Source organism: Silurus aristotelis, assembly GCF_946808225.1.
Source record: "Silurus aristotelis genome assembly, chromosome: 5".
Classification (NCBI taxonomy): domain Eukaryota; kingdom Metazoa; phylum Chordata; class Actinopteri; order Siluriformes; family Siluridae; genus Silurus; species Silurus aristotelis.
In genome coordinates, this window is record NC_139578.1 from 34,424,072 (window position 1) to 34,451,055 (window position 26,984).

A 26,984-nucleotide genomic window follows, 5' to 3' on the forward strand; every position below is an offset into this window, starting at 1 on the left:
GTGTGTGTGTGAGTGTGTGTGTGTGTGTGTGTGTGTGTGATTCCAGACAAAAAGAGCAGGATTGTATTTGCTGTAACGTCTCAAACATCTCATAATCTTTCTTTCTTTCTTTCTTTCTTTCTTTCTTTCTTTCTTTCTTTCTTTCTTTCTTTCTTTCTTTCTTTCTTTCTTTCTTTCTTCTCTATTTCTGTCTGGTTCTTCTTTTTAACTTCTTTCTTTCTGAATTTGTCTCTTTTTCATTCTTTCTTTCGTTATTTCTTTTTCTTTCTTTTTGCCTCTTTTTCTTTCTGTCTGTTTATTTTGAGTGTTTTTTCCTGAACATTTCTGTAACATTCTTTTTTCTGGACATGTAACAGACACTACTGCAGTATATTCACACTTTTACACCCAGAACCTTCTTCGAACCTGTCAGAAATATTTATTAGCCACAGATCAGTAACATCAGGAACACCCCGATTCCCCTGTTCCAGTCTCCCCTGTGAAGAGGTGAAGGGGTGAAGGGGTGAAGGGGTGGGATTTATCACACAGAAACTGAAGAATCTTCACTGAAAGGTGATTGTAAGGATCTGAGAGACTTTGAGGTCAGTGTGATGACTTTCCCTCTATTTTTCGCAGATCTCAATACAATCGAGTCATGAAGGCTCCAACTCACAACTTACAGGACTTGGATCTGCTGTGGATCTTTTGGATCTGCTGTGAACATCTCAGTGCAGAGACCACACACATTACACATACAGTGAGGAAAATAAGTATTTGAACACGCTGCTATTTTGCAAGTTCTCCCACTTAGAAATCATGGAGGGGTCTGAAAATGTCATCGTAGGTGCATGTCCACTGTGAGAGACATAATCTAAAAAAAAAAATCCAGAAATCACAATATAGGATTTTTAAACTATTTATTTGTATGATACAGCTGCAAATAAGTATTTGAACACCTGTCTAACAGCTAGAATTCTGACCCTCAAAGACCTGTTAGTCTGCCTTTAAAATGTCCACCTCCACTACATTTATTATCCTAAATTAGATGCACCTGTTTGAGGTCGTTAGCTGCATAAAGACACCTGTCCACCCCATACAATCAGTAAGAATCCAACTACTAACATGGCCAAGACCAAAGAGCTGTCCAAGGACACTAGAGACAAAATTGTACACCTCCACAAGGCTGGAAAGGGCTACGGGGAAATTGCCAAGCAGCTTGGTGAAAAAAGGTCCACTGTTGGAGCAATCATTAGAAAATGGAAGAAGCTAAACATGACTGTCAATCTCCCTCGGACTGGGGCTCCATGCAAGATCTCACCTCGTGGGGTCTCAATGATCCTAAGGAAGGTGAGAAATCAGGTGAGAAATCAGCCCAGAACTACACGGGAGGAGCTGGTCAATGACCTGAAAAGAGCTGGGACCACCATTTCCAAGGTTACTGTTGGTAATACACTAAGACGTTATGGTTTGAAATCATGCATGGCACGGAAGGTTCCCCTGCTTAAACCAGCACATGTCCAGGCACGTCTTAAGTTTGCCAATGACCATTTGGATGATTCAGAGGAGTCATGGGAGAAAGTCATGTGGTCAGATGGGTCATAATTCCACTAAACGTTTTTGGAGGAAGAAGAATGATGAGTACCATCCCAAGAACACCATCCCTACTGTGAAGCATGGGGGTGGTAGCATCATGCTTTGGTGGTGTTTTTCTGCACATGGGACAGGGCGACTGCACTGTATCAAGGAGAGGATGACCGGGGCCATGTATTGCGAGATTTTGGGGAACAACCTCCTTCCCTCAGTTAGAGCATTGAAGATGGGTCGAGGCTGGGTCTTCCAACATGACAATGACCCGAAGCACACAGCCAGGATAACCGAGGAGTGGCTCTGTAAGAAGCATATCAAGGTTCTGGTGTGGCCTAGCCAGTCTCCAGACCTAAACCCAATAGAGAATCTTTGGAGGGAGCTCAAACTCCGTGTTTCTCAGCGACAGGCCAGAAACCTGACTGATCTAGAGAAGATCTGTGTGGAGGAGTGGGCCAAAATCCCTCCTGCAGTGTGTGCAAACCTGGTGAAAAACTACAGGAAACGTTTGACCTCTGTAATTGCAAACAAAGGCTCCTGTACCAAATATTAACATTGACTTTCTCAGGTGTTCAAATACTTATTTGCAGCTGCATCATACAAATAAATAGTTAAAAAATCATACATTGTGATTTCTGGATGTTTTTTTTTAGATTATGTCTCTCACAGTGGACATGCACCTACGATGACAATTTCAGACCCTCCATGATTTCTAAGTGGGAGAACTTGCAAAATAGCAGCGTGTTCAAATACTTATTTTTCTCACTGTACCTTCAGAGGTCCTGTGGAGTCCAGGCTGAGATGCTTCATATCTGTTTCAGATGCATGAAGATTTTCAGGTACAGTGATGCACTTCCACGAGTAACTCATATCAGTTTCAGGATCTGATCTACAGTTTTACTTTTAGATGTTGTGGGCGGAGCCTAAAAATCCTTCTTTGTGGTGTGGAATTAATATGTTAAGAAAGAGGATTTATATATATATATATATACAGTGAGGAAAATAAGTATTTGAACACCCTGCTATTTTGCAAGTTCTCCCACTTAGAAATCATGAAGGGGTCTGAAATTGTCATCGTAGGTGCATGTCCACTGTGAGAGACATTATCTAAAAAAAAAAATCCAGAAATCACAATGTATGATTTTTAAACTATTTATTTGTATGATGCAGCTGCAAATAAGTATTTGAACACCTGAGAAAGTCAATGTTAATATTTGGTACAGGAGCCTTTGTTTGCAATTACAGAGATCAAACGTTTCCTGTAGTTTTTCACCAGGTTTGCACACACTGCAGGAGGGATTTTGGCCCACTCCTCCACACAGATCTTCTCTAGATCAGTCAGGTTTCTGGCCTGTCGCTGAGAAACACGGAGTTTGAGCTCCCTCCAAAGATTCTCTATTGGGTTTAGGTCTGGAGACTGGCTAGGCCACACCAGAACCTTGATATGCTTCTTACAGAGCCACTCCTTGGTTATCCTGGCTGTGTGCTTCGGGTCATTGTCATGTTGGAAGACCCAGCCTCGACCCATCTTCAATGCTCTAACTGAGGGAAGGAGGTTGTTCCCCAAAATCTCGCAATACATGGCCCCGGTCATCCTCTCCTTAATACAGTGCAGTCGCCCTGTCCCATGTGCAGAAAAACACCCCCAAAGCATGATGCTACCACCCCCGTGCTTCACAGTAGGGATGGTGTTCTTGGGATGGTACTCATCATTCTTCTTCCTCCAAACAGGTTTAGTGGAATTATGACCCAAAAGTTCTATTTTGGTCTCATCTGACCACATGACTTTCTCCCATGACTCCTCTGAATCATCCAAATGATCATTGGCAAACTTAAGACGTGCCTGGACATGTGCTGGTTTAAGCAGGGGAACCTTCCGTGCCATGCATGATTTCAAACCATGACGTCTTAGTGTATTACCAACAGTAACCTTGGAAACGGTGGTCCCAGCTCTTTTCAGGTCATTGACCAGCTCCTCCCGTGTAGTTCTGGGCTGATTTCTCACCTTCCTTAGGATCATTGAGACCCCACGAGGTGAGATCTTGCATGGAGCCCCAGTCCGAGGGAGATTGACAGTCATGTTTAGCTTCTTCCATTTTCTAATGATTGCTCCAACAGTGGACCTTTTTTCACCAAGCTGCTTGGCAATTTCCCCGTAGCCCTTTCCAGCCTTGTGGAGGTGTATCATACAAATAAATAGTTTAAAAATCATATATTGTGATTTCTGGATTTTTTATTTTTAGATTGTCTTTTTTTTGTTTTTTCTTCTTCTTCTTCTTCTTCTTCTTCTTATTATTATTATTATTAACATTATTGTTATTGTTGCTTTTACTATTTTTTAATATATATTTCTTAATATCCGTTTTTAATATTTTCTTTTTATTTAGTTGACTAAAGACCCAAAAAGACCAATATCATGAAATAAAAAGGAAACAGAATCTAATAGATATATTATAATTTATATTTCTACACAAAATAAACGTTTATTATTCTAGTGACACAAAAAACAAACACAAAAGACCAAAAAATATATGAATGCAACATGAGAAGAAACGAAGCAGAACATCATCAGGGTTTGGACTGAAACCTGCACCTCAGTGTCCGAATCTCATTTCCTTTATTTTGGTCTCAGGAGTCACGTCCTGAGTGACTGTAGCATCTGTTTAAAAGTCACATGAAGGTCATGATTCTTTCAATTTCTGTTCCTAAAAAAAACAAAAAACACTCACCAGTTTATTACACAATAAATACAAAGTTTTCACAAAGTTTGTGTGTGTGTGTGTGTGTGTGTGTGTGTGTGTGTGTGTGTGTGTGTGTGTGTGTGTGTGTGTGATGTTGGTAATTATTATCATTTGAGGAGGAATGTATGAGGTTTAACAGGCTGGAGATTCGTTCTTCACCTGTTCCTCTCATCTTCTCACCATCTATTCCCCTCCACATCTTCTACTCCTCTCCTTTTCCTAGCAATGCTCTCCTTCATCTCTCATCTCCTTTCCATTAACTCCTTTTTGATTTTTTCCTTCCAATTCACCTGTTCCCCCCCTCCCCCCTCCATCTCCTCTCCACCTCTCTTCTACATTCATCCTCCTCCATCGTTCTCTCCTTCCCTCTGCATCTGTTCTCCTCCCATAAATGTTTTCTTTTAAAAGGAAGTGAAAAGCATGATGATGAAGCAGGACGTCACACTGGAGTCGTCTGGAGTCAGGGAAAATATTCACGTCCTGTAGAGAAGAGCTATAAAGTGTGACTAAAACCGCACACACACACACACACACACGCACACACACCTACACACACACACACACACACACACACACACACACACACACCTACACACACACACACACACACACACAGACACGGTGAGCTGTTTTTATCTGGGTTTAATATCAGACTTCTAAAGCAGGAATGACACACAGCAAATTTCAGAACCTCAGCATGACTCATAAAAACCTGTGTGTGTGTGTGTGTGTGTGTGTGTGTGTGTGTGTGTATATATAATAGCATGGTGTTTCATACTGCAGCAGCAATAACAACACAATCCCAATTCCAAAAAAGTTGGGACACGGTGTAAATTGTAGAAAGAAAAAAGAATGCAATGTTTTTTAACTCAAAAACAAATATTTTATTGAGAGTAGAAAACAGTTCTTCATGTCATCACTGAATGCAGGTTAAATCTCTACCAGGAGAAGGAAAAGGTATGTGTGAACATGATCCAGAAACACCACCATCTCCTCTGTACTGAGGCAAAGTGGAAAACTGTTCAGTGGTCAGAAGAATCTAAATGTTTATTCCTTTTTGGAAACCTTGGACACCACATTTATCTGAGTGTGTGAGAGAGAGAATAGAGAGAGAGAATGTATGGACACTGTTTGTTTGTGAGACTATATCAGGTGGTCAGCATTGACTGAATATTTCTTCTATGATGCCGTGTGGCTGAGGAACGTTAGCGACGCTGAAACTGTGTGTCTATTTCCATCTCGGCCTGTTGTTCTCTCGACACGCGGTGAGGGCGTGAGATTTACAACAACAATTGTTTTTTTTGTCTCCCTTTAAAACAGTCTTTAAATAGAAACACACTGCCTTAACAAGAGAGAAGCAGACAGACAGGTGGAGGAAGAAATATGGACAGACAGACAGAGTAAAAGACTGATATACAGGGAGACTGACAGACAGACAGACAGACAGACAGACAGACAGACAGACAGACAGACAGACAGAGTGAGACACAGGGAGATTGACAGACAGACAGACAGACAGACAGACAGACAGACAGACAGACAGACAGAGTGAGACACAGGGAGATTGACAGACAGACAGACAGACAGACAGACAGACAGACAGACAGACAGACTGGGTGAGACACAGAATGATTGAAAGACAGGCAGAGAGACAGGCAGACAAATAGACAGACAGACAGGGTGAGAGGCAGACAGGGTGAGAGACAGACATGTTGAGAGACAGGAAGAAATATGGAGAGGCAGATCAACAGCATGGGAAATATATATAGAAATAGATTCTGCTGATTACAGCGCTACCCAGAGGAACAACACACAACTGCACAAAAGGGAGAAAGAAAGAAAGAAAGAAAGAAAGAAAGAAAGAAAGAAAGAAAGAAAGAAAGAAAGAAAGAAAGAAAGAAAGAGAAAGAAAGAAAGAAAGAAAGATTGGATCTGTAACTGATGTGAATGGTTATTGAGTTGAATTGAGTCTGTCTTGAGGAGAAATGAAACGTTCTGGAGATGAAACTCTCTGTGAAGGATTTGTTTACGTTCATTCAAGTGTGTTCTTGTTTCATCACTGTGTGTGTGTGTGTGTGTGTGTGTGTGTGTGTGTGTGTGTGTGTGTGTGTTTATACACACTTGTTTACTGGGATGATGACCTGACAATGACATGGTAATAAATAAATCAAAAGGCGTTTGATCTCCGGAACATTCCATTACATCTTCCACACAAACGCAATCAATAACCAATCAGACACCATCAGCTTCCAGCATCGCACACACACACACACACACACACACACACACAGTTTACTCATCTCATCATGCATGTTCGATTGAACCTTTTTCTGCTAAGCTTCCAGAAGATCCATAACCTCACTGCTCAGCAGATTATCTAAACCATCGAATGATTCTCAGACTGAATTTTGTAAAGGTAGTAAACCATTCATCTGAAAAGAAATGCACACATTTGAAAGAGTCAAATCTGCATCAACATTCCCTTCAGCCTGGGTTTGAAGAAGATGGTGGTGTAGAACAAGGGTTCTAAGTAATGAGGAACCTTCCTTCATGTTTTTGAGTCCCAGCCAGCTTGGTTTGCTTTCTCAGAAGGATGAGATGATGGATAGTGCTGCGATCACTCAGTGGAGAGGAGCAGGTTTAGGCTATCACCCATATTCCTGAGCATGTGGGTGTAAGCTCGGGGAGTTCTTTCGATGTTCTCTGTATAGATCTTACACCGAGTTTGCAGTCCGACTGTAATGTCCTGGACCAAACCTGAGGCGTTCGGATACTGAGTATTAAATATGGTGGCTTGGATGTTGCTTCACAATGAGCAGGGGAGAAATGTCTCCTGGACGAATACAGATATGACATAGCACACACTCGAAGCTCTGACAGCTCGAAAATCAGAATCTACTTTTGTTCTGTCAGCCAAGTGCTTCGTAATTAGCTGGACTGAACAGTCCGCTACTGTCCGAGTCAAGTCTGCTGACACATCGATAGCTTGTTCTAGAGCACTTAGACATTCACGCAAATTCCTGGCATAGATAGTAATCACCATACTGCAATAACCCAGAGCTGTAGCACAACCAAACCCAAAGCTCAACGCTCAAATCTCTGGGCTCGTCTTGGCAACCATATGCAAAGGAAAGGGTGATGGTTTTCACACACACACACACACACACACACAAACACACACACACACACACACACACACACACACACACACACACACACACACACACACACACAGAGTGAAAGCTATATCATTATCCATACCTGCCTTGTGGATCACTGGGATTAACGACCTGAATTAGCAGTGCATTTCGACGTTGATTGGAGCACAGGAACACTAATAGGTTTTACTGCGAGTGTATATCATGAGATAGGGGTCAAGGAAACTTCCGGATAAAGCTCAAGGCTTCTTTTTTCACTGGGTCCATCACAGATATTCAGGATGGTCTCTATCCTTTTATAAGATCCTCTTATTGAAGATCTCCAGCACCACTGCCATCTACTTTTAACCTTCAGGGTTGGAGCTCTCATCCCTGTGATTCTCAGCAATACAAACTGCTTCTATTGAAATGGTGTTTTTTTGTTTTTTTTTCAGTCCAATGTCCAGTTCCATTAACATCTCCACCATATCAGATTGTGTGAGAAAAAGAGACACTATACTTCCGGTTTTTATTTTTATAGCGCTTTTAACAATGGACACTGTCACAAAGCTGCTTCACAGAAACGCTGACATAAAATAGAAATTACATTTTATCATAATGAGCAAAGCCAGAGGTGACAGACGGAGGGGGAAAAAACTCCCCGAACCGACAAGAGGAAGAAATCTAATGAGGAACCAGACTCTAAAAGAAACCCATCCTGACTGGGTGACACTGAATTGGACCGCTATAAATCGCTCTATGGCTCTGAAAGACCTGTGAAAGTTCGAGCGGCACTAAATGGGTTCGAAGGAACTTGATATTGAGCACCTTTAAAGTTTTATGTTTAAATCCCATTGTATCAGACTGAAGCTCTCAGCTGTGATGGTGGTGTTTGTAACTCAGATCTAGAAACAGAGGAAGGAGTAGTCTATAGCAACCCTTTCTGAACCATGTCATATTTTTTTGCATTGCAGTTGCACACACAGACACCATGTCTTCTGTCTTGGGTCTCATGTCTCATGTGTAATCACGTGTGTCTGCTGCAATGTCTGATCCTGCTGTGCTGTTTTCTTGTTTATCTGCTCGCATTGTTCTGAGACACTGTATAGTTGACAATACTGTATTATTCTGCACACTGGCACTAAACCAAATCCAATTTTTTAAACACAACTCCTAGCTGATAAAGTGTTTTTGTGTCTGAGAGAGAGAGAGAGAGAGAGAGAGAGAGAGAGAGAGAGAGAGAACATATACTATTAGGTATGCTCTTATCCTGATATGCTTTATTGAGTACAGCATTATTGGAGTCCATGTTAGGACTCTGGCAAGACTAGCAAGGCCCTGGGACATAAAACTCCACCCACCACCATCAACAAACCGACAGCATCCAAAAATATCCCAATTCACCAAAACACTCTTCTTGATGATCCAACTTGGTGGTGCTGGGATTTGAACTCATGACCTTTCAATCCAAAGTTCCAGGGTTAGGGTTGAGGTTAGGGTTAACACTGGCGCACAGCTGACAATAATTACAGGTCAGATGTCTGCCACCTACACCAATGTTTTGATGACTCTCTGGTAATCAGGCACATCAGGGTGACAGGAGGAGGAGAACAAGGACCAGATCAACAACTTTGTGGAGTGATGCAGAAAGAAACAACTGTGTGTGTGTGTGTGTGTGTGTGTGTGTGTGTGTGTGTGTGTGTGTGAGTGTGTGAGTGTGTGTGTGTGTCTACACAATGAATAGTCATCTGAAGTTATATAAAAAATCCATTAAACTCCTGCTGTAGCGCTCAAATACTCCAACACACCGATCAATTCCACAAACCCATTACATCCTGATTCATTCTCTCTCTCTCTCTCTCTCTCTCTCTCTCTCTCTCTCTCTCTCTCTCTCTCTCTCTCTCTCTCTCTCTCCATGTGTGTGTTTAGGAGAAAAGGGTGTCACCTGCTGGTCACAGCCACAAATCAATAGCAATCTCCCTCACTATAGAACAGAGAGACGTCTCCCTGCTCATACTCTCAGATGTTCACAGTGACATGCTCAACGTATGATTGTTTATTTGTTGCTTTGTTTGTTTGTTTGTCCCATCATGTGAATTCTACTGATAAACTCATCTTCTTGTTCCTGTCCATTTATTATTTACCATCGTTTCTTATTGATGTTAATAACGTGACTCATGACGGGGGAATTCGCTTCGTCTGCATTATTTACTCACCATTTATTAGTGTTGAATTGATTTATTTGTTTGTGTATTTATAGAAGAATAAATGTTTTATTTTAAGTGACCGTGTTATTTTTTTCCTATTATATTATACTTGTCCTATTATTTTGAGTGTTTTCTGGGTATTTGTTTGTTATACATTAATCACATACTGTATTTATTATTTATTTATTTCATTGTATTTATTATTTATTTGCACTTTTAAAGGTACATTATGACAAAAGAACTTTATAAAAATAAGCAGATTCCGGATAACAATGTGTCAGGCGTAAGAACGTACTGGAAACCAAGTGATTTTAACGAAGGCCTTTTAATGTGAAAGCAGAAGGGCAAGGCAGAAAGCACAAAAAAAGAGCACCCAACTAGGATAAACTGAACTAATAGAATAACTGTGGCAGATAGAGAACAGATAACACACAGAATCGTGTAAGTCAAGCAAAACCAAACGCAGTAGTTTGGGCAGTCCTGAATGTTCGTAAGCCTAAGCTGTAGAACGGACGATGAGCATGTGGATAAACGGGGTCTTTATAGTGTGGTGACTGATTTGGACCAGGTGTGGATAATTAGTAAGTTGGTGAGCTGCTTGGAGTGATTGGAGGGTTTGGCGAGGGTGTGGCTGGTGGATCCCTGACACAATGTTTAATAAATGTATTTATTATTATTATTATTATTATTATTATTATTATTATTATTATTATTTATAAATCGTAAGATTTTTTTTTCAGTTTTTATAAATTAATAGTTATTTTTATTTGTAATTTAGTACAATTATTATTTATTATTCATTTATTTATATATTTATTTATCACAAATATTTATTTTATTTTTATATATATTTATTTAATTTAATCAACAAAGCAGCTTTACAGAAATAATAACATTCCAGAATTATTATTATTATTATTATTATTATTATTATTATTATTATTATTATTATGCAGGAATATATATGATGCAGGAATTCCATCAAAGCAACTCATAATGTAAGACAGTAGTGTGTATCACTATCTGTAGGTCACATCCCTAGGATCCAAACACACTATCAAATTACAGACCCATTTCAAATCTCCCATTTAAGATCTTCAGGTTTCAGGCTTCATCATAGCACAGAAACTGCTCTAGTTAAAATCACTAATGACCTGTTTTTAGCTTCAGACCAAGGCTTCATCTCACTGTTAGTTTTACTAGATCTTAGTGCTGGGTTCGACACTTTAGATCATGATCTTCTCCTGGATCGCTTACAGAATTACATCGACATTCAGAGACAGGCATTAAGCTGGTTTAAATCCTACCTGTCCAATCGTTACCATTTCGTAGATTTAAATGGAGAGCTATCCAGGTTGATGCAAGTAAATTATGGCGTGCCACAAGGTTCAGTTCTAGGACCCCTGCTTTTCACAATATACATGCTTCCGTTAGGAAATATTATTAGAAGGCATGGAATTAGCTTTCATTTTTATGCTGATGATACCCAGCTATATATCTCATCTAAACCAGGCGATACGCTCAATTAGCTCGCATAACTAAGTTAATGTTAATTAATAGTCTTAATGAAATAAAAGACTGGACGACTCATAACTTTCTACTTTTAAATTCTGATAAGACGGAGATTTTGCTCATCGGCCCAAAAACCGATGCTCCAGCATCTCAACCTGCATTTAAACGGATGTTCTGTAACCACTAGTTCAACAGTAAAAGACCTGGTAGTTATTTTAGAGCAACTTATCTTTTAAAAATCATATCAACCAAGTTAAAAAAACAGTTTCTTCCACCTTAGACATATTGCTAAGCTGAGTAACATGTTGTCTATATACGATGCAGAGAAGCTCGTCCATGCGTTCATGACCTCCAGACTGGACCGGAGTTTAAGTGCAGATTAAAGACGTATCTTTTTAGGGAGTTCTACACAACACACATCACATCATAACCTTGTGCTCCAGAACATCTGATCACATCACATTATCAACTTGTGCTGTTAATATCATGAACAGCAGCTACGCTTATTCCTCTCCACTGCTTCTCTTTCTCCCCCATCCCGAGGCTTCCTGAGGTTGCTCCAGCTCCAGTCACATCCCACCTCATGAAGATTATGGACCTTTAAAGAAGTAGATGCCACAAACATCCCGAACCATCTAGAGACGCACCAGCGCCATATGGATCCCACTTTATGTGGAGTTTGAACACTGGACCTCCTGGAGTGTTTAAAGGCTCTGGCATGGAGAAGTTGGTGTTGGATCTGTGATGATCTCAAATGTTTAGCTATTTTATAAGTTGCTCTGTAGCTCCTGGTTCCATAATCTCAAATGACTGTAAAAGACTGTAGAAAGATCATCACTCATAATCACACACTCCAGTACTCATGTTAGTTCTCACTCTCCAGTGTTCTGTAGTGTTTAAAGACTATAATCACACTCTTGATGTCACCCAAATGAGGATGCAACCCACCAAAAATATTCCACTGCAGACCATCACAGGCCCAACACTAAATCAGTTGTGCTGGAATGTTCTTCACCAGGATCACCAGGCTCTTTTATGTCATCACATGTGCTTAGTGTGAACTTGCCCTCATCCCTGAAGAGAATGGGTTAACAATGCTGGATGTGCCAATTCTGATGTGAGGCCCTTATGCCACCCTCATAAAGTCTGTCTGGTGCAGAAGTTTGTAGGGCTCAGGTCATGGTCCTCCTGCTGGCTTGTTGCCCTATTATGGCTTTATCAGCTCTCATGATGTAACAGGCCATCTCCTGGTATCTCCTACATGCTCTTAAAAATGTGCTGGGACACTCATACTAAATGCAGTGACGTGGACATTTAATAAACACAAAACTAGAGGCAGATCTGTCAGGAAGAATAAGAAGAGATTTGCAATTATCTGTGCAAAACCTGCAGAATCATTCCTGTTTGGTGGTTGCCTTGCTCTTGTCTTCTCAGTGAACCTGTTGTCACATTCATCAGCACCAGAGCAGGAGAAACAATCACCTATGCGAACACTGATGCTTCTGACTGGACAAACTGAGATGCGCGAAAGTTCAGTTGACTTGATGACAATTACTTCTTAGAATATGTGTGTGTGTGTGTGTGTGTGTGTTCAGTGAGCAGTTTGTGTCGTGTGTTCAGATTGAAACTCTTCAGCAGGTCAGTGGAGGAAGAGGTGTGATCGTCATGTTTCTTTATCACAGCTCGGAGTAATTTCCTGAGAGAGAAGAGGTTAGAAATGAGCTGTAAATTATTGAACTCCTCGGGGTCGAGCTCTCGGCTCTCACAGGAGCTCGGGGGAAATTCAACCAGGAGGCAGAGAGACAATGAGGAACGATGAAGCTCTGGGAAATCTCACTGAAGTGAAACAGTGAAAGTACAAACCTTTTCACGCTAAAAAAAAACTTTTATTTCCGATCTAAAGTTTTTAAACTTTCACTCTTTTTGAGAAGTGTTTGCATGACTAGCGTGAAATATTGAACTAATTAATCCATTATAGTAAAATATCCTGTAAATCAGTGATCCCCAACCTTTTCTGCACCACGGACCGGATTAATGTTGGACAGTATTTTCCTGGACCGGTCTTTAATGTGTGGTGGATAAATACAACAAAATAAAATGATACGATAAAAACTGATATTTTCTAAATATAATAATAAATGTGAATCCACTGTGTTGTTGTTTGTTCATTTTGCTCGCTTGGGGGTTTAAATTTAGCGGTAATGTATTATGTGTTAGCGGCCAGAGCTCCTTTAAGAAGGTAGTGGATGGAGGTGAGTCATGTGACCGGAGCACCTTTAAGAAGGTAGTGAATGGAGGTGAGTCATGTGACCGGAGCTCCTTTAAGAAGGTAGTGGATGGAGGTGAGTCATGTGACCGGAGCTCCTTTAAGAAGGTAGTGGATGGAGGTGAGTCATGTGACCGGAGCTCCTTTAAGAAGGTAGTGGATGGAGGTAAGACATGTGACTGAGGCATCATGACCTGCATCAAGAGTGAGTCATAGACAGATGTGGAGGAGAAAATCTGGTAATTTTTCAAAATAAAACTTCGTTCAGAATCAGATCATAAATAAAACAGAAATAATGTAAGTTATGTATTCTTTCTGTGAGGTCCGGTACCAACTGACCCACGGACCGATGCCGTTCCACCGCCCAGAGTTTTGGGGACCACTGCTGTAAATTAACATCATAAAACTCCTTTTAGCTAGAATCTGTCTCACTGTGTAAACACTGCCATGACTGGAACACTAGCAATGTTACTCAAAACTGGCATTAGCAAAGAAAACATGCTAGTTTTGCTAGCCTAACAATTGGCAGTTATGTAGAAATGGCACAATTATCGTTTTTTTTAAATAATAATTACAATACTGAACACGAAATCTTCATCATCAGCTGATACCAATAACCTTCAAAAGTTCAGCTTTATAAACTAACATTTTTTTTTCTTATTTATTGATATTATTTTAAAATAAAAAAAAATACAGGAAAACATTTAAACAGCATCTTTTTGAAAGTTTAATATTATTTATGTATTTATTCATTTTTATATTTTAATAGAAGCATGTAATGCAAAAAAATATGAATTTAGGAATAATATTCATAATAAATTCATTTTTATATTTTAAATGTATATTAGAGAAGACTTATTTTGTGTTTTATATATATATAAAACTCAAAATGAATCTTAAATGAATCGTAACACATTTGAATCTGTTGTAAATGTACCTCAAATTATTATTTTTCAAGTTTTTAATTCTCTAATCAACATGGACAAATATTGATGCATTATGCAAATGTATGTTTATTATAATTGAAACACTCTTGTAAATGTTTTAAAGTAATTATGGTGTTTTTAATTATGTAAACTTGCATACCAAACTGAATTTTTGCCATGTTCCCACACGGACGGTTTTAACTGCCGGATAAGTTCATCATGGCCGATTTTGGTGCTGATTTGAGACTCTGTGCATCAGAAAAACAAATGTTTTATTGATAAAAAATGTATTTTTATATATATATATATATATACAGTGAGGAAAATAAGTATTTGAACACGCTGCTATTTTGCAAGTTCTCCCACTTAGAAATCATGGAGGGTCTGAAATTGTCATCGTAGGTGCATGTCCACTGTGAGAGACATAATCTAAAAAAAAAAAATCCAGAAATCACAATATATGATTTTTAAACTATTTATTTATATGATACAGCTGCAAATAAGTATTTGAACACCTGTCTATCAGCTAGAATTCTGACCCTCAAAGACCTGTTAGTTAGCGTTAACCCACGGAAGTCTGCTGGACCTGACAACATTCCTGGCAGAGTGCTCAGGGAATGTGCAGAACAACTAGCAGATGTCTTCACTGACATCTTCAACATCTCCCTGAGCAGCAACATTGTTCCCACGTGCCTCAAGACAATGACCATTGTTCCTGTGCCAAAGAAATTGACTGTCTCCTGCCTCAATGACTATCGTCCCGTCGCGCTCACTCCCATCTTGATGAAGTGCTTCGAGAGGCTCATCATGAGGCACATTAAGACACAGCTTCCACCCTTCCTGGACCCCATGCAGTTTGCGTATCGTCCAAACCGTTCCACGGACGATGCCATCTCCACAACCCTTCATCAGCCCTCACCCGCCTGGATAACAAGGACTCCTATGTACGAATGCTGTTCATTGATTTCAGCTCAGCATTCAACACTATCATTCCTCAGCACCTGATCGAGAAGTTGAACCTTCTGGGCCTGAACACCTCTCTCTGCAACTGGATCCTGGACTTCCTGACTGGGAGACCTCAGTCAGTCCGGATCGGGAACAGCATCTCCAGCACCACCACACTGAGCACTGGAGCCCCTCAGGGGCTCAGCTCAAATCATATCATCAAGTTCGCTGATGACACGACTGTGGTGGGTCTAATCAGCAAGAACGATGAGTCAGCATATAGAGAAGAGGTGCAATGGTTAATTGCCTGGTGTGGAGCAAACAACCTGTCTCTGAACGTGGACAAAATGAAAGAGATGGTTGTAGACTTCAGGAGAGCACAGAGCGACCAATCTCCACTGATTATTGATGGATCCTCTGTGGAGATCATCAAGAGCACCAAATTCCTTGGTGTTCATCTGGCAGACAACCTCATCTGGTCACTTAACACCAGCTCCATCACCAAGAAAGCCCAGCAGCGTCTCTACTTCCTGAGAAGGCTGAGGAAAGCCCACCTCCATCCCCCCATCCTGACCATGTTCTACAAAGGGACCATTGAGAGCATCCTGAGCAGCTGCATCAATGCATGGTTTGGGAACTGCACCGTCTCGGATCGCAAGACCCTACAGAGAATAGTGAGGACAGCTGGGAAGATCATCGGAATCTCTCTCCCCTCTATCATGGACATTTACACCACACGCTGCATCCGCAAAGCACACAGCATTGTGGACGATCACACACACCCGTCACACACACTTTTCACACTCCTACCATCAGGAAAACGGTTCCGAAGCATTCGGGCCGCAACAACAAGACTGTGCAACAGTTTCTTTCCACAAGCCATCAGGCTTCTTAACACACAGAACTGAAACAGAACTCGCACACACTCACTCGCTCACACACACTCACTCAAATGTGTGTTACTGAACTGTACAACCTAGACTAAACACAATCATCACTCATCTCATCCACTCCACCACCACTTATCTATTTATTATTATTTATACTCGCACCTTGTATTACAGTAGAATGTTTACATGCTGTCTCTGCACCTCCTTGCTGCTGTTTTTTTTGCACTACATTGTTCTGTTCTGTTTGTATTCTCTCCTGGGTATAGTTTTTACATTTCTCCTTACACAGTACTGTATAATCAAGTATACAGCAGGTTTACTAGTCGGCGCTATACTTGGTTTTTTGTCTTTTGTCTTGTCTTGTGTGGTCTGTCTGCACTTTCTGTCTGTACTGTTTTTTTGTTTGCACTGTTTGCACCAGGTTGCACTCGATGCACTTTATGTTTGTGTTGTAGCTCTATGCTATTGTTGTTTTGTTGTTTAGTGTAGCACCAGGGTTCCGGAGGAACATTGTTTCGTTTTTACTGTGTACTGTGTACCCCTGTGTATAGTAAAAATGACAATAAAAGCCTCTTGACTCTTGACTTGACTAGTCTGCCTTTAAAATGTTCACCTCCACTACATTGCACCGGTTTGAGGTCGTTAGCTGCATAAAGACACCTGTTCACCCCATACAATCAGTAAGAATCCAACTACTAACATGGCCAAGACCAAAGACACTAGAGACAAAATTTTACACCTCCACAAGGCTGGAAAGAGCTACGGGGAAATTGCCAAGCAGCTTGGTGAAAAAAGTTCCACTGTTGGAGCAATCATTAGAAAATGGAAGAAGCTAAACATGACTGTCAATCTCCCTCGGACTGGTGCTCCATGCAAGATCTCACCTTGTGGGGTCTCAATGATCCTAAGGAAGGTGAGAAATCAGCCCAGAACTACACGGGAGGAGCTGGTCAATGACCTGAAAAGAGCTGGGACCACCATTTCCAAGGTTACTGTTGGTAATACACTAAGACGTCATGGTTTGAAATCATGCATGGCACGGAAGGTTCCCCTGCTTAAACCAGCATATGTCCAGGCACGTCTTAAGTTTGCCAATGACCATTTGGATGATCCAGAGGAGTCATGGGAGAAAGTCATGTGGTCAGATGAGACCAAAATAGAACTTTTGGGTCATAATTCCACTAAACGTGTTTGGAGGAAGAAGAATGATGAGTACCATCCCAAGAACACCATCCCTACTGTGAAGCATGGGGGTGGTAGCATCATGCTTTCGGGGTGTTTTTTTTGCACATGGGACAGGGCGACTGCACTGTATTAAGGAGAGGATGACCGGGGCCATGTATTGCGAGATTTTGGGGAACAACCTCCTTCCCTCAGTTAGAGCATTGAAGATGGGTCGAGGCTGGGTCTTCCAACATGACAATGACCCGAAGCACACAGCCAGGATAACCAAAGAGTGGCTCTGTGAGAAGCATATCAAGGTTCTGGTGTGGCCTAGCCAGTCTCCAGACCTAAACCCAATAGAGAATCTTTGGAGGGAGCTCAAACTCCGTGTTTCTCAGCGACAGGCCAGAAACCTGACTGATCTAGAGAAGATCTGTGTGGAGGAGTGGGCCAAAATCCCTCCTGCAGTGTGTGCAAACCTGGTGAAAAACTACAGGAAACATTTGATCTCTGTAATTGCAAACAAAGGCTCCTGTACCAAATATTAACATTGACTTTCTCAGGTGTTCAAATACTTATTTGCAGCTGTATCATACAAATAAATAGTTAAAAAATCATATATTGTGATTTCTGGATTTTTTTTATTTTTTATTATGTCTCTCACAGTGGACATGCACCTACAATGACAATTTCAGACCCTCCATGATTTCTAAGTGGGAGAACTTGCAAAATAGCAGCGTGTTCAAATACTTATTTTCCTCACTGCATATATATATATATATAAGAGAGAGAGAGGGATAGAGAGAGAGAAAGAGAGATTACTTTATATGCTTCTCCTGAGCTCCTGAGACAGTTTTGTGTGAAAGTCCCAGGAGATCAGCAGCTTCTGAAACTGATCAGCCGTCTTCCACAGTCTCACTGCCATGACGTTTCTGTCCAGTCTGGAGTTTGATATAAATATTAGCTGACGTTCTTCACGTGGATCTGCAGGATGTAATGGATCGCTGTACTGCTGTTCCTATTAAAGTGGCCGGTGAGTAAATGTGTGGTGTTAAAAAAAGATTGACTTTGGTTTGAGATGTTTTTTTTGGTACACCTAAAAAACTGTACATATTGATTTTTTTTTCTTTTTCATGACTCCTCTCAGTTGAAGAGGACACACAATGGCGGTAAAAAAGGTTCATTCGATTTCTCGTCTTTGGTCGAAGGTCATGAACAAGCTGCCACTAAATAGATGTTCCAAACTCCTCACTTCTGTCTTACACGGTTCCTCAACTTTGGTATTGAATTGGAACACAGTGGGGGTCAGAGCAGAAGGTGATGAGCAATCTTCAGAAGATTATTAGCCTTCTTCCAAGTCTTCTGCATGAGAATCTGGAGCATTAAGTCCTTTGAGTGATTTTGATAACAGCTTATCTTGAAGGATATGTAGCTTTCTAGATGAGGATCTGTGGATCCTGAGATGAGGAGTTTAAAGGCTCTGTGGATCCTAAGATGAGGAGTTTGGAGGAGCTGTGGATCCTGAGATGAGGAGTTTGTAGGATCTGTGGATCCTGAGATGAGAAGTTTGTAGGATCTGTGGATCCTGAGATGAGGAGTTTGTAGGATCTGTGGATCCTGAGATGAGAAGTTTGGAGGATCTTTGGATCCTGAGATGAGGAGTTTGGAGGATCTGTGGATCCCGAGATGAGAATTTTGGAGGATCTGTGAATCCAGAGATCAGGAGTTTGTAGGATCTGTGGATCCTGAGATGAGGATATTGGAGGATCTATAGTTTTTTAGAAGATTCTAGATTTTACAGATAAACTTTTTATTTGATTGAATGAATACTTCTTCTTCTTCTTTCGGCTGCTCCCATTAGGGGTCGCCACAGCGGATCATCCGATTTGATTGAATGAATACATTTTAACAAAATGATCTACCATTAGCACCAGCATCTCAGTTTGGCTCAGTGGAAGGATCTCAGATTATGAGGTCATGTACAGGAGGGAATTTGTTGAGGGTTTGTTTATAAAAGAAAATGCTGTAAGCATAGAGGATATTTGAAACCAGTGTGAACTGCTCTGATTTGTTTTATTTCCTCAAGGAATACCATGAGGTGTAATGGAGATGAAGAACATCATTATCTTGCTCCTCTAATATCACCCCCAAAAGGTTTTCAAGTTCTAACACCACAATGTTAAAAGGTTTTGGGTTGGTGGATAAAAACGTACACTGAGCATGGCATATAAACCCCACAACAACGTTCTCAGCAGTGTGGAGCTTACATACACAATGAAGAAGCCACATCATTATCTGCTTGGCTGCAGATGTTTAAATGTGTGCAACATCTGGGTAAAAAATGTTGAAATATCGACGTGATCTTCTCGTTTAATCCACACAGGAAGTACGAGTGAGCGCTCATGTTTAACTTCCACGAAAGTGGACACTTTTAATCAGAATCTTCCTGCTCAGGAGTCATGTCACGCTGCTCACACTCACGTTCTGAGTGGACGAGTGATGGACCACCGCTTTAATCAGCCCATTTTTCGCCATTCGGTTGTTAATGAATGAGAACGAGGACGAGAAATCAGCCCCGTCCTCTTCCCAATCATCACGTCCTAATTTGGAGATTCTAAAAATTGTAGAGCTTACAAAAAAAAACTCTTTTATCATCAGCTGGAATGGAAAGTGTGCAGATGTTTAGACGTGAGAAGGGGATGCCGTGGGTTTGATGCATTTTGTTTTATTTCTTTTTGTATAATAATTTACGAAACAACAAGACCTCAATTTCCACTAAACAATTAATTGATCCAAATCATGATTCACCTCCTAGTGGTTGTTGTACATCATTACATTTGTATCATGTATGTATGTATGGAGATCTCCTGCTATAAAGCTGACTGCACCCCAGAACGCTGACCGTCAAAACGCTGACTGCACCCCAGAACGCTGACTGCACCCCAGAACGCTGACCCTCAGAACGCTGACTGCACCCCAGAACGCTGACCCTCAGAACGCTGACTGCACCCCAGAACGCTGACTGCACCCCAGAAAGCTGACCGCACCCCAGAATGCTGACCCTCAGAATGCTGACCCTCAGAACGCTGACTGCACCCCCGAACGCTGACTGCACCCCCGAACGCTGACTGCACCCCAGAACGCTGACTGCACCCCAGAACGCTGACTGCACCCAAGAACGATGACCCTCATAATGCTGACTGCACCCCCGAACGCTAACTGCACCGCAGAATGCTGACTGCACCCAAGAACGATGACCCTCATAATGCTGACTGCACCCCCGAACGCTGACTGCACCCCAGAACGATGACCCTCATAATGCTGACTGCACCCCCGAACGCTAACTGCACCGCAGAATGCTGACTGCACCCAAGAACGCTGACCCTCAGAACGCTGACTGCACCCCAGAACGCTGACTGCACCCCAGAACACTGACCCTCAGAACACTGACTGCACCCCAGGCCTAATCACCTCAACTACATCAATACCTGACACTCTTGTGTCTGATTAGAGCAGAGACTAAATGTGAGATGAAATGTTCAAAGAGCACATGCCTCTCTTATAGTCAGGTGACTACAAACTGGCAATTTTTTTTTTTTACTCAGCTTCCCAGTCTTCTAGATCAGCTGTAATGCAGTTTTTCTGTGTTAATATGAGGTCAGGTGGGGTTTTGTTTTTCTTTAGGAACATAAAGAGAGCAGCTCCAGACCTCGAAAGCGCAGTATATAGCTGTATTAATAAAAGCAGTAGTACAGTGCTATTACAGGTGGTTTTTAGTAGTACAGCAGCAGCAGTAATACTAGTAGTAGAAGTGTTATAAGTGTTATCAAAGCAGCATCAGGAGAAGGAGCAACAATTACATTAGATTTATTATCATCAATGACAGTATAGTATTATTATTAGTAGTAGTATTGGCAAGAGTATCAGTAGTACTATTAATAGTATTAGCAGTGGTATAAGTAGAAATGTTAGCAGTAGGATTAGTAGTAGTTGTAACAGTAATATTAGCATGAGTGTTACCATGATTATTAGTAGCAAACATTAGCAAGAGTATTATTAGTAGTAGTAGTAGTAGTAAAAGTAGTAGTATTAGCAGTCGTAGTAGGAGTATTAGTGGTCATAGAATCTGTAGCTTTAGCAAGAGCACTGGTAGTATTAGTAGTATTAGTATTATTGGCAATAGCTTTAGCAGTAGTATTGTAATGTTACCAGTAGCATTAGCAATAGTAAGTAAGCAGTAGTATTAGGAGTATTAGTATAAGTATTAGCAGCAGCTGTATTAGTAGTAGTAATGTTACCAGTAATATTAGTAATAGTTGTATTAGTATTAGTAGTAGTAGTATTAGTATTGGTATTAGGTTTAGCAGTGGTATTGTAATGTTCAGTAGCATTAGCAATAGTATGTAAGCAGTAGAATTAGTGTTAGTAATAGTAGTATTAGTAGTTGTATTAGAATTAGTATTAGTAGTATTAGTATTAAATGTAGTGAGGACGATAAAGTGATCATGATTATGTAAATATTATATAAATATATAAATCCGTGGTGAAGTGCCGTGTTCCATCTTGTGGTTTCTTAAGGAAGTTTTTGGTCATGTGACCCACTCCGTCTCCAGCGTAACCACGCCCCCTACAACAAGCATTTATAAGAAAGCTCTCAGAGCTCATGTGTGTTTAATACTGCTGGAGTAATGCAGTTAGATATCTACAGGTAGATCATGAAAGCTCAGGAGTGAAGTATAGCAGGTTTGCTAACGTTAGCTTAGCACTTCCTGTTCAGCTATGACTTCAAACACAGTCTGTGGAGAGTACAGGAAGTCTGGTGTGTGCTGTAAGTGTGTGTTGGAGATGTCGGGGTGAGGCTGGAGTTCGGTCTCTCCATAACGAGGAGAAAAAGCTTACACACACACACACACACACACACACACACACACACACACACACACACGGTCTCTGTGAGATCTCCAACTTTTTATACTATAATAGTTATAGTTATCTTCCATTGCCTCAAGGTTGCATCATTCTTCACTCAATAATACACTCCTGCTGTGGGACACGCCTACTCATCCTCTCTTTCTGTTCGGGAAGAACACACACACACACACACACACACACACACACACACACACACACACACACCATCTACATTTCACAGTTAAAATATCATCAGTGCCGTCACAATCAGAAGTCAGAATTTCACCCACGTTCCTTTTTTCTTCATCGATCAGCATCACGCCGTCTCCATTTCCTGCTTTTCTTTCTTTCTTTCTTTCTTTCTTTCTTTCTTTCTTTCTTTCTTTCTTTCTTTCTTTCTTTCTTTCTTTCTTTCTTTCTTTCTTTCTTTCTTATTATTAAATGAAATGTTGACCCCACAATCACTGTCAGATTCAGGTGGGCAGATTTCCCCAACACACCTCTATTCTGCACCTCTATCACTCTGATGCTCTCTACTCTTCCACTCTTTTACTGTTTCTCTTTCTTCTGTTCTCTCCGCTCTGCACCCTCTTTGTCTCTTTTCAACTCCCTCCCTCTTCCATCCTCTATGTTTCTGCTCTCTTTTACTCTGATCGCTCTTTCTCTCTCTCTCATTCTTTTTTCCTGTGTGTTCCTGTGCCGCATCTCTAATAATGAAAGTGTGAACTGCTTGTGCTTTCTTTCTTTCTTTCTTTCTTTCTTTCTTTCTTTCTTTCTTTCTTTCTTTCTTTTTTTTACATTATTTTTCTCTCTTCTCGAGTCCTTGTCTTGGTGCACTCTCCATGTTCTCCGTGTCTCTACACTCTCCATGTTCTCCGTGTCTCTACACTCTCCATGTTCTCCGTATCTCTACACTCTCCATGTTCTCCGTTTCTCTACACTCTCCATGTTCTCCGTGTCTCTACACTCTCCATGTTCTCCGTGTCTCTACACTCTCCATGTTCTCCGTTTCTCTACACTCTCCATGTTCTCCGTGTCTCTACACTCTCCATGTTCTCCGTTTCTCTACACTCTCCATGTTCTCCGTGTCTCTACACTCTCCATGTTCTCCGTGTCTCTACACTCTCCATGTTCTCCGTGTCTCTACACTCTCCATGTTCTCCGTGTCTCTACACTCTCCATGTTCTCCGTGTCTCTACACTCTCCATGTTCTCCGTATCTCTACACTCTCCATGTTCTCCGTATCTCTACACTCTCCATGTTCTCCGTATCTCTACACTCTCCATGTTCTCCGTATCTCTACACTCTCCATGTTCTCCGTGTCTCTACACTCTCCATGTTCTCCGTGTCTCTACACTCTCCATGTTCTCCGTATCTCTACACTCTCCATGTTCTCCGTGTCTCTACACTCTCCATGTTCTCCGTGTCTCTACACTCACCATGTTCTCCATATCTCTACACTCTCCATGTTCTCCGTGTCTCTACACTCTCCATGTTCTCCGTATCTCTACACTCTCCATGTTCTCCGTGTCTCTACACTCTCCATGTTTTCCGTATCTCTACACTCTCCATGTTCTCCGTGTCTCTACACTCTCCATGTTCTCCGTATCTCTACACTCTCCATGTTCTCCGTGTCTCTACACTCTCCATGTTCTCCGTATCTCTACACTCTCCATGTTCTCCATATCTCTACACTCTCCATGTTCTCCATATCTCTACACTCTCCATGTTCTCCGTATCTCTACACTCTCCATGTTCTCCGTGTCTCTACACTCTCCATGTTCTCCGTATCTCTACACTCTCCATGTTCTCCGTATCTCTACACTCACCATGTTCTCCGTATCTCTACACTCTCCATGTTCTCCGTGTCTCTACACTCTCCATGTTCTCCGTGTCTCTACACTCTTCATGTTCTCCGTGTCTCTACACTCTCCATGTTCTCCGTATCTCTACACTCTCCATGTTCTCCGTGTCTCTACACTCTCCATGTTCTCCGTGTCTCTACACTCACCATGTTCTCCGTGTCTCTACACTCACCATGTTCTCCGTATCTTTGTATCTTTTCTTTGTCACTTTTGAACTCTTTCATCACTGAAGATGAGCATCAAGCTGCAGTCTCCCAGACAACTTATTTTAATTTCAGCACACGTGTGTGTGTGTGTGTGTGTGTGTGTGTGTGTGTGTGTGTGTGTGTGTGTCATTTCTGTACCTGACATCTTGCCACTCTGGGGTCCCGGAGGGAACTAAAAAAATAAAAAAGTAATTTAAAAAATCAGTGACCAAAAATGGATGTGAAGGTTTCTGGAGAGAGGAGCATCAAACTGCTGCGACTGAACAGACTGCTTCATTCTCTGTGTGTGTGTGTGTGTGTGTGTGTGTGTGTGTGTGTGTGTGTGTGTGTGTGTGTGTGTGTGTGTCTTTCGGTTATCAAAATATAAGAAATGGTTGTTTAGGAAAGAATTATTGCATTAAAATTGAAATGAGACACAGTTCAGCCTCAGCAGGGACGTGTGTGTGTTTGAATATATATCTCTAATTCTTTATTGAACAAATATCAAATCCAAAAATATTAATGAAATAAAATAAAACTTTATATTAATAAAAATGATCAATAATATATTTCAGATATATTATTAAAACTAAAGTGCTGTTTTTTTAAATAAATAAAAATGATATAATTATAATAAAAAGAATTAAATATTTGAATAATATTAATAATGTATTTAATGAAGGATTAATAATCATTACATATTACATATTTTTATATTTAAATAATGAATTTAAAACCATATTCTGTATTAGTAAAAGTGTAAAATCCTTTCTAATAAAATTATAATTATTCTAATTCTTTTTACATTTTCTTTCAATAAAATATGGATTTGTTGTTCAGGCTTTTTGAGGCACGGCCCAGACACTAAAGCTAAGTAACAGCTTCTACAGTGAAGCCAATCAAATTCAGAACCTTCACGTGAACGACTTACTGGAGGTAAAGGAACCAGATCCAGGAAGTAACGTAGCAGCACATACACACAGAAAAGCTGTGGAGCATGAACAGTGTATGTTCATATCTGAATCTCACCTACGCACCAGGAAGATCTACACCTGCTCTCATTCTGCACACCTTCTCCTCCAGGAGACGCCATCATCTAAACCTGGTTCCTGGTTCCTTTATTCAGAAGGTCAGTTACACGCTGACCGTTATTATCCTCAAAGCCTGGAGCAGTGTGAAGCAGAGCTCAGTCCAAGAAAAAAAACTAAAAAATATTGCATGGAGAAATTGGTAACAGTGGCATTGCCTGAGATTTCAGCTTTTGAAACATCTGACTCTTACTGATGAAGACAGTGTATAAAGATGGAATTCTCTGTTGGACTGAGGTACCAATATACAGTATATTTCAACACCTTCTAGTCACCTGACCTCAGACTCACACAAGCCATCTTCACCATCTTCTATCTCCTCTACACCAAGCAATGTCTGTGAAAGTGATCAGGAGGCCACAAAAAACACACCATGTTCACTGCTAGCTATCTGCTAAATAACAACAAGACACACCCCCAGGGGGCGGGACATATGCTTTGGGGAGAGCATTGCAGGATGATCACAGAGCTCTGAAACAGCAGTTTTGGTTTCTGTGGCACGTTGAGGAACACACACACACACACACACACACACACACACACACACACACAGAGCTTCAGCTTCTGCTGTGAGAAGATAACCCCATTGCACCAGAGTATTCCTGAGATCCTAATTGAACCTGACTTTGTGCATTCAGAAAAATATTCAGCCTACTTTATTTCTTCTCATCTTCTTCCCATGTTCTTCTCATTACAGCCCGGATTCAGTTTTTATTCTCATCAAAATCTCAGTCAGGGACATGAGCAAAAAAAAAACAACCTCCAGAGATCCTGAGTGGAGGTGAGAGAAGCCATCAGAAGGATGACATTCATTCATTCATTTTCTCCCGCTTATCCGTAATCCGGGTCACGGGGGCAGCAGTCTAAGCAGACCTCCGCCTTCGACTGCTGCCCAATCCTCACAGCACCGTCCCTTACGGTCCCTCCTGCAGGTGGTGAGCCCACGGGAAGGCGGCCCCACGTCACTCCGACGTCACGGACCTTGATATTTCCCTCGTAAGGGACCCCCGGAGCATAGAGGGTTAAGGGCCTTGCTCAAGGGCCCAAGAGTGGCAGCTTGGCGATACCGGGGCTTGAACCCCAGACCTTCCGATCTGCAACCCAGCGCCTTAACCGTATACAATCATTTCCATGTTCTTAATAAACCAAACTTCAGCTCAGTGATGAGCAGAACATCTAGAGAAACACAGGTATTGTTTAGTCCCATCTCTACAGTAAAACATGGTGGTGGCAGCATTATGCACTTTGGATGTTCTGATGTACTGAGAGGAACTTTACGGATCTCAAATTGTAATTAATGTCCAATGATCACAGAGCAGATCCCTAAATCCACGTCTGAGAAGTTTATAGCAGCAAACTGAAGGAATGGTGGAAGTAACCTTTACATCTTAAGGACAGAAAATGTCTCTTGTAGATGTAGATGTTTCAGAGGTTAATTTCTTATGATCTGTTCTTGATACAACAAAATCAATCCCAATAACAAGAAAAAGAAATCTAGAAGAACCAGGCCTTGTTCATCAGCTGGTTGGTTCCCTCTCTACAATGAATCATGGTGGTGGCAGGATCATGTTGTGAGGATGTTCT

The 26,984-nt window shown here is 41.1% G+C and overlaps 3 protein-coding genes across 3 annotated transcripts in view; 2 read left to right on the top strand and 1 right to left on the bottom strand.

Annotated features, from left to right (window-relative positions):
* The window catches only part of LOC310725889 (uncharacterized protein), a 537,758-nt gene that overhangs the window by 280,551 nt on the left and 230,223 nt on the right, over nt 1–26,984 (top strand). The gene's annotated exons all lie outside the window — the stretch shown is intronic.
* LOC310725919 (uncharacterized protein) overlaps nt 1–26,984 on the bottom strand; it is a 70,717-nt gene that overhangs the window by 41,942 nt on the left and 1,791 nt on the right. The window lies entirely within an intron of this gene.
* Nucleotides 15,507–26,984, top strand: part of LOC310725915 (uncharacterized protein) — a 48,223-nt gene continuing 36,745 nt past the window's right edge. The window contains exon 1 of the mRNA XM_083541072.1: nt 15,507–16,629. Within this exon, the coding sequence (XP_083397198.1) occupies nt 15,645–16,205 (561 nt within the window). The 5' untranslated portion in view covers nt 15,507–15,644 and the 3' untranslated portion in view covers nt 16,206–16,629. The remainder of the gene's footprint in view (nt 16,630–26,984) is intronic.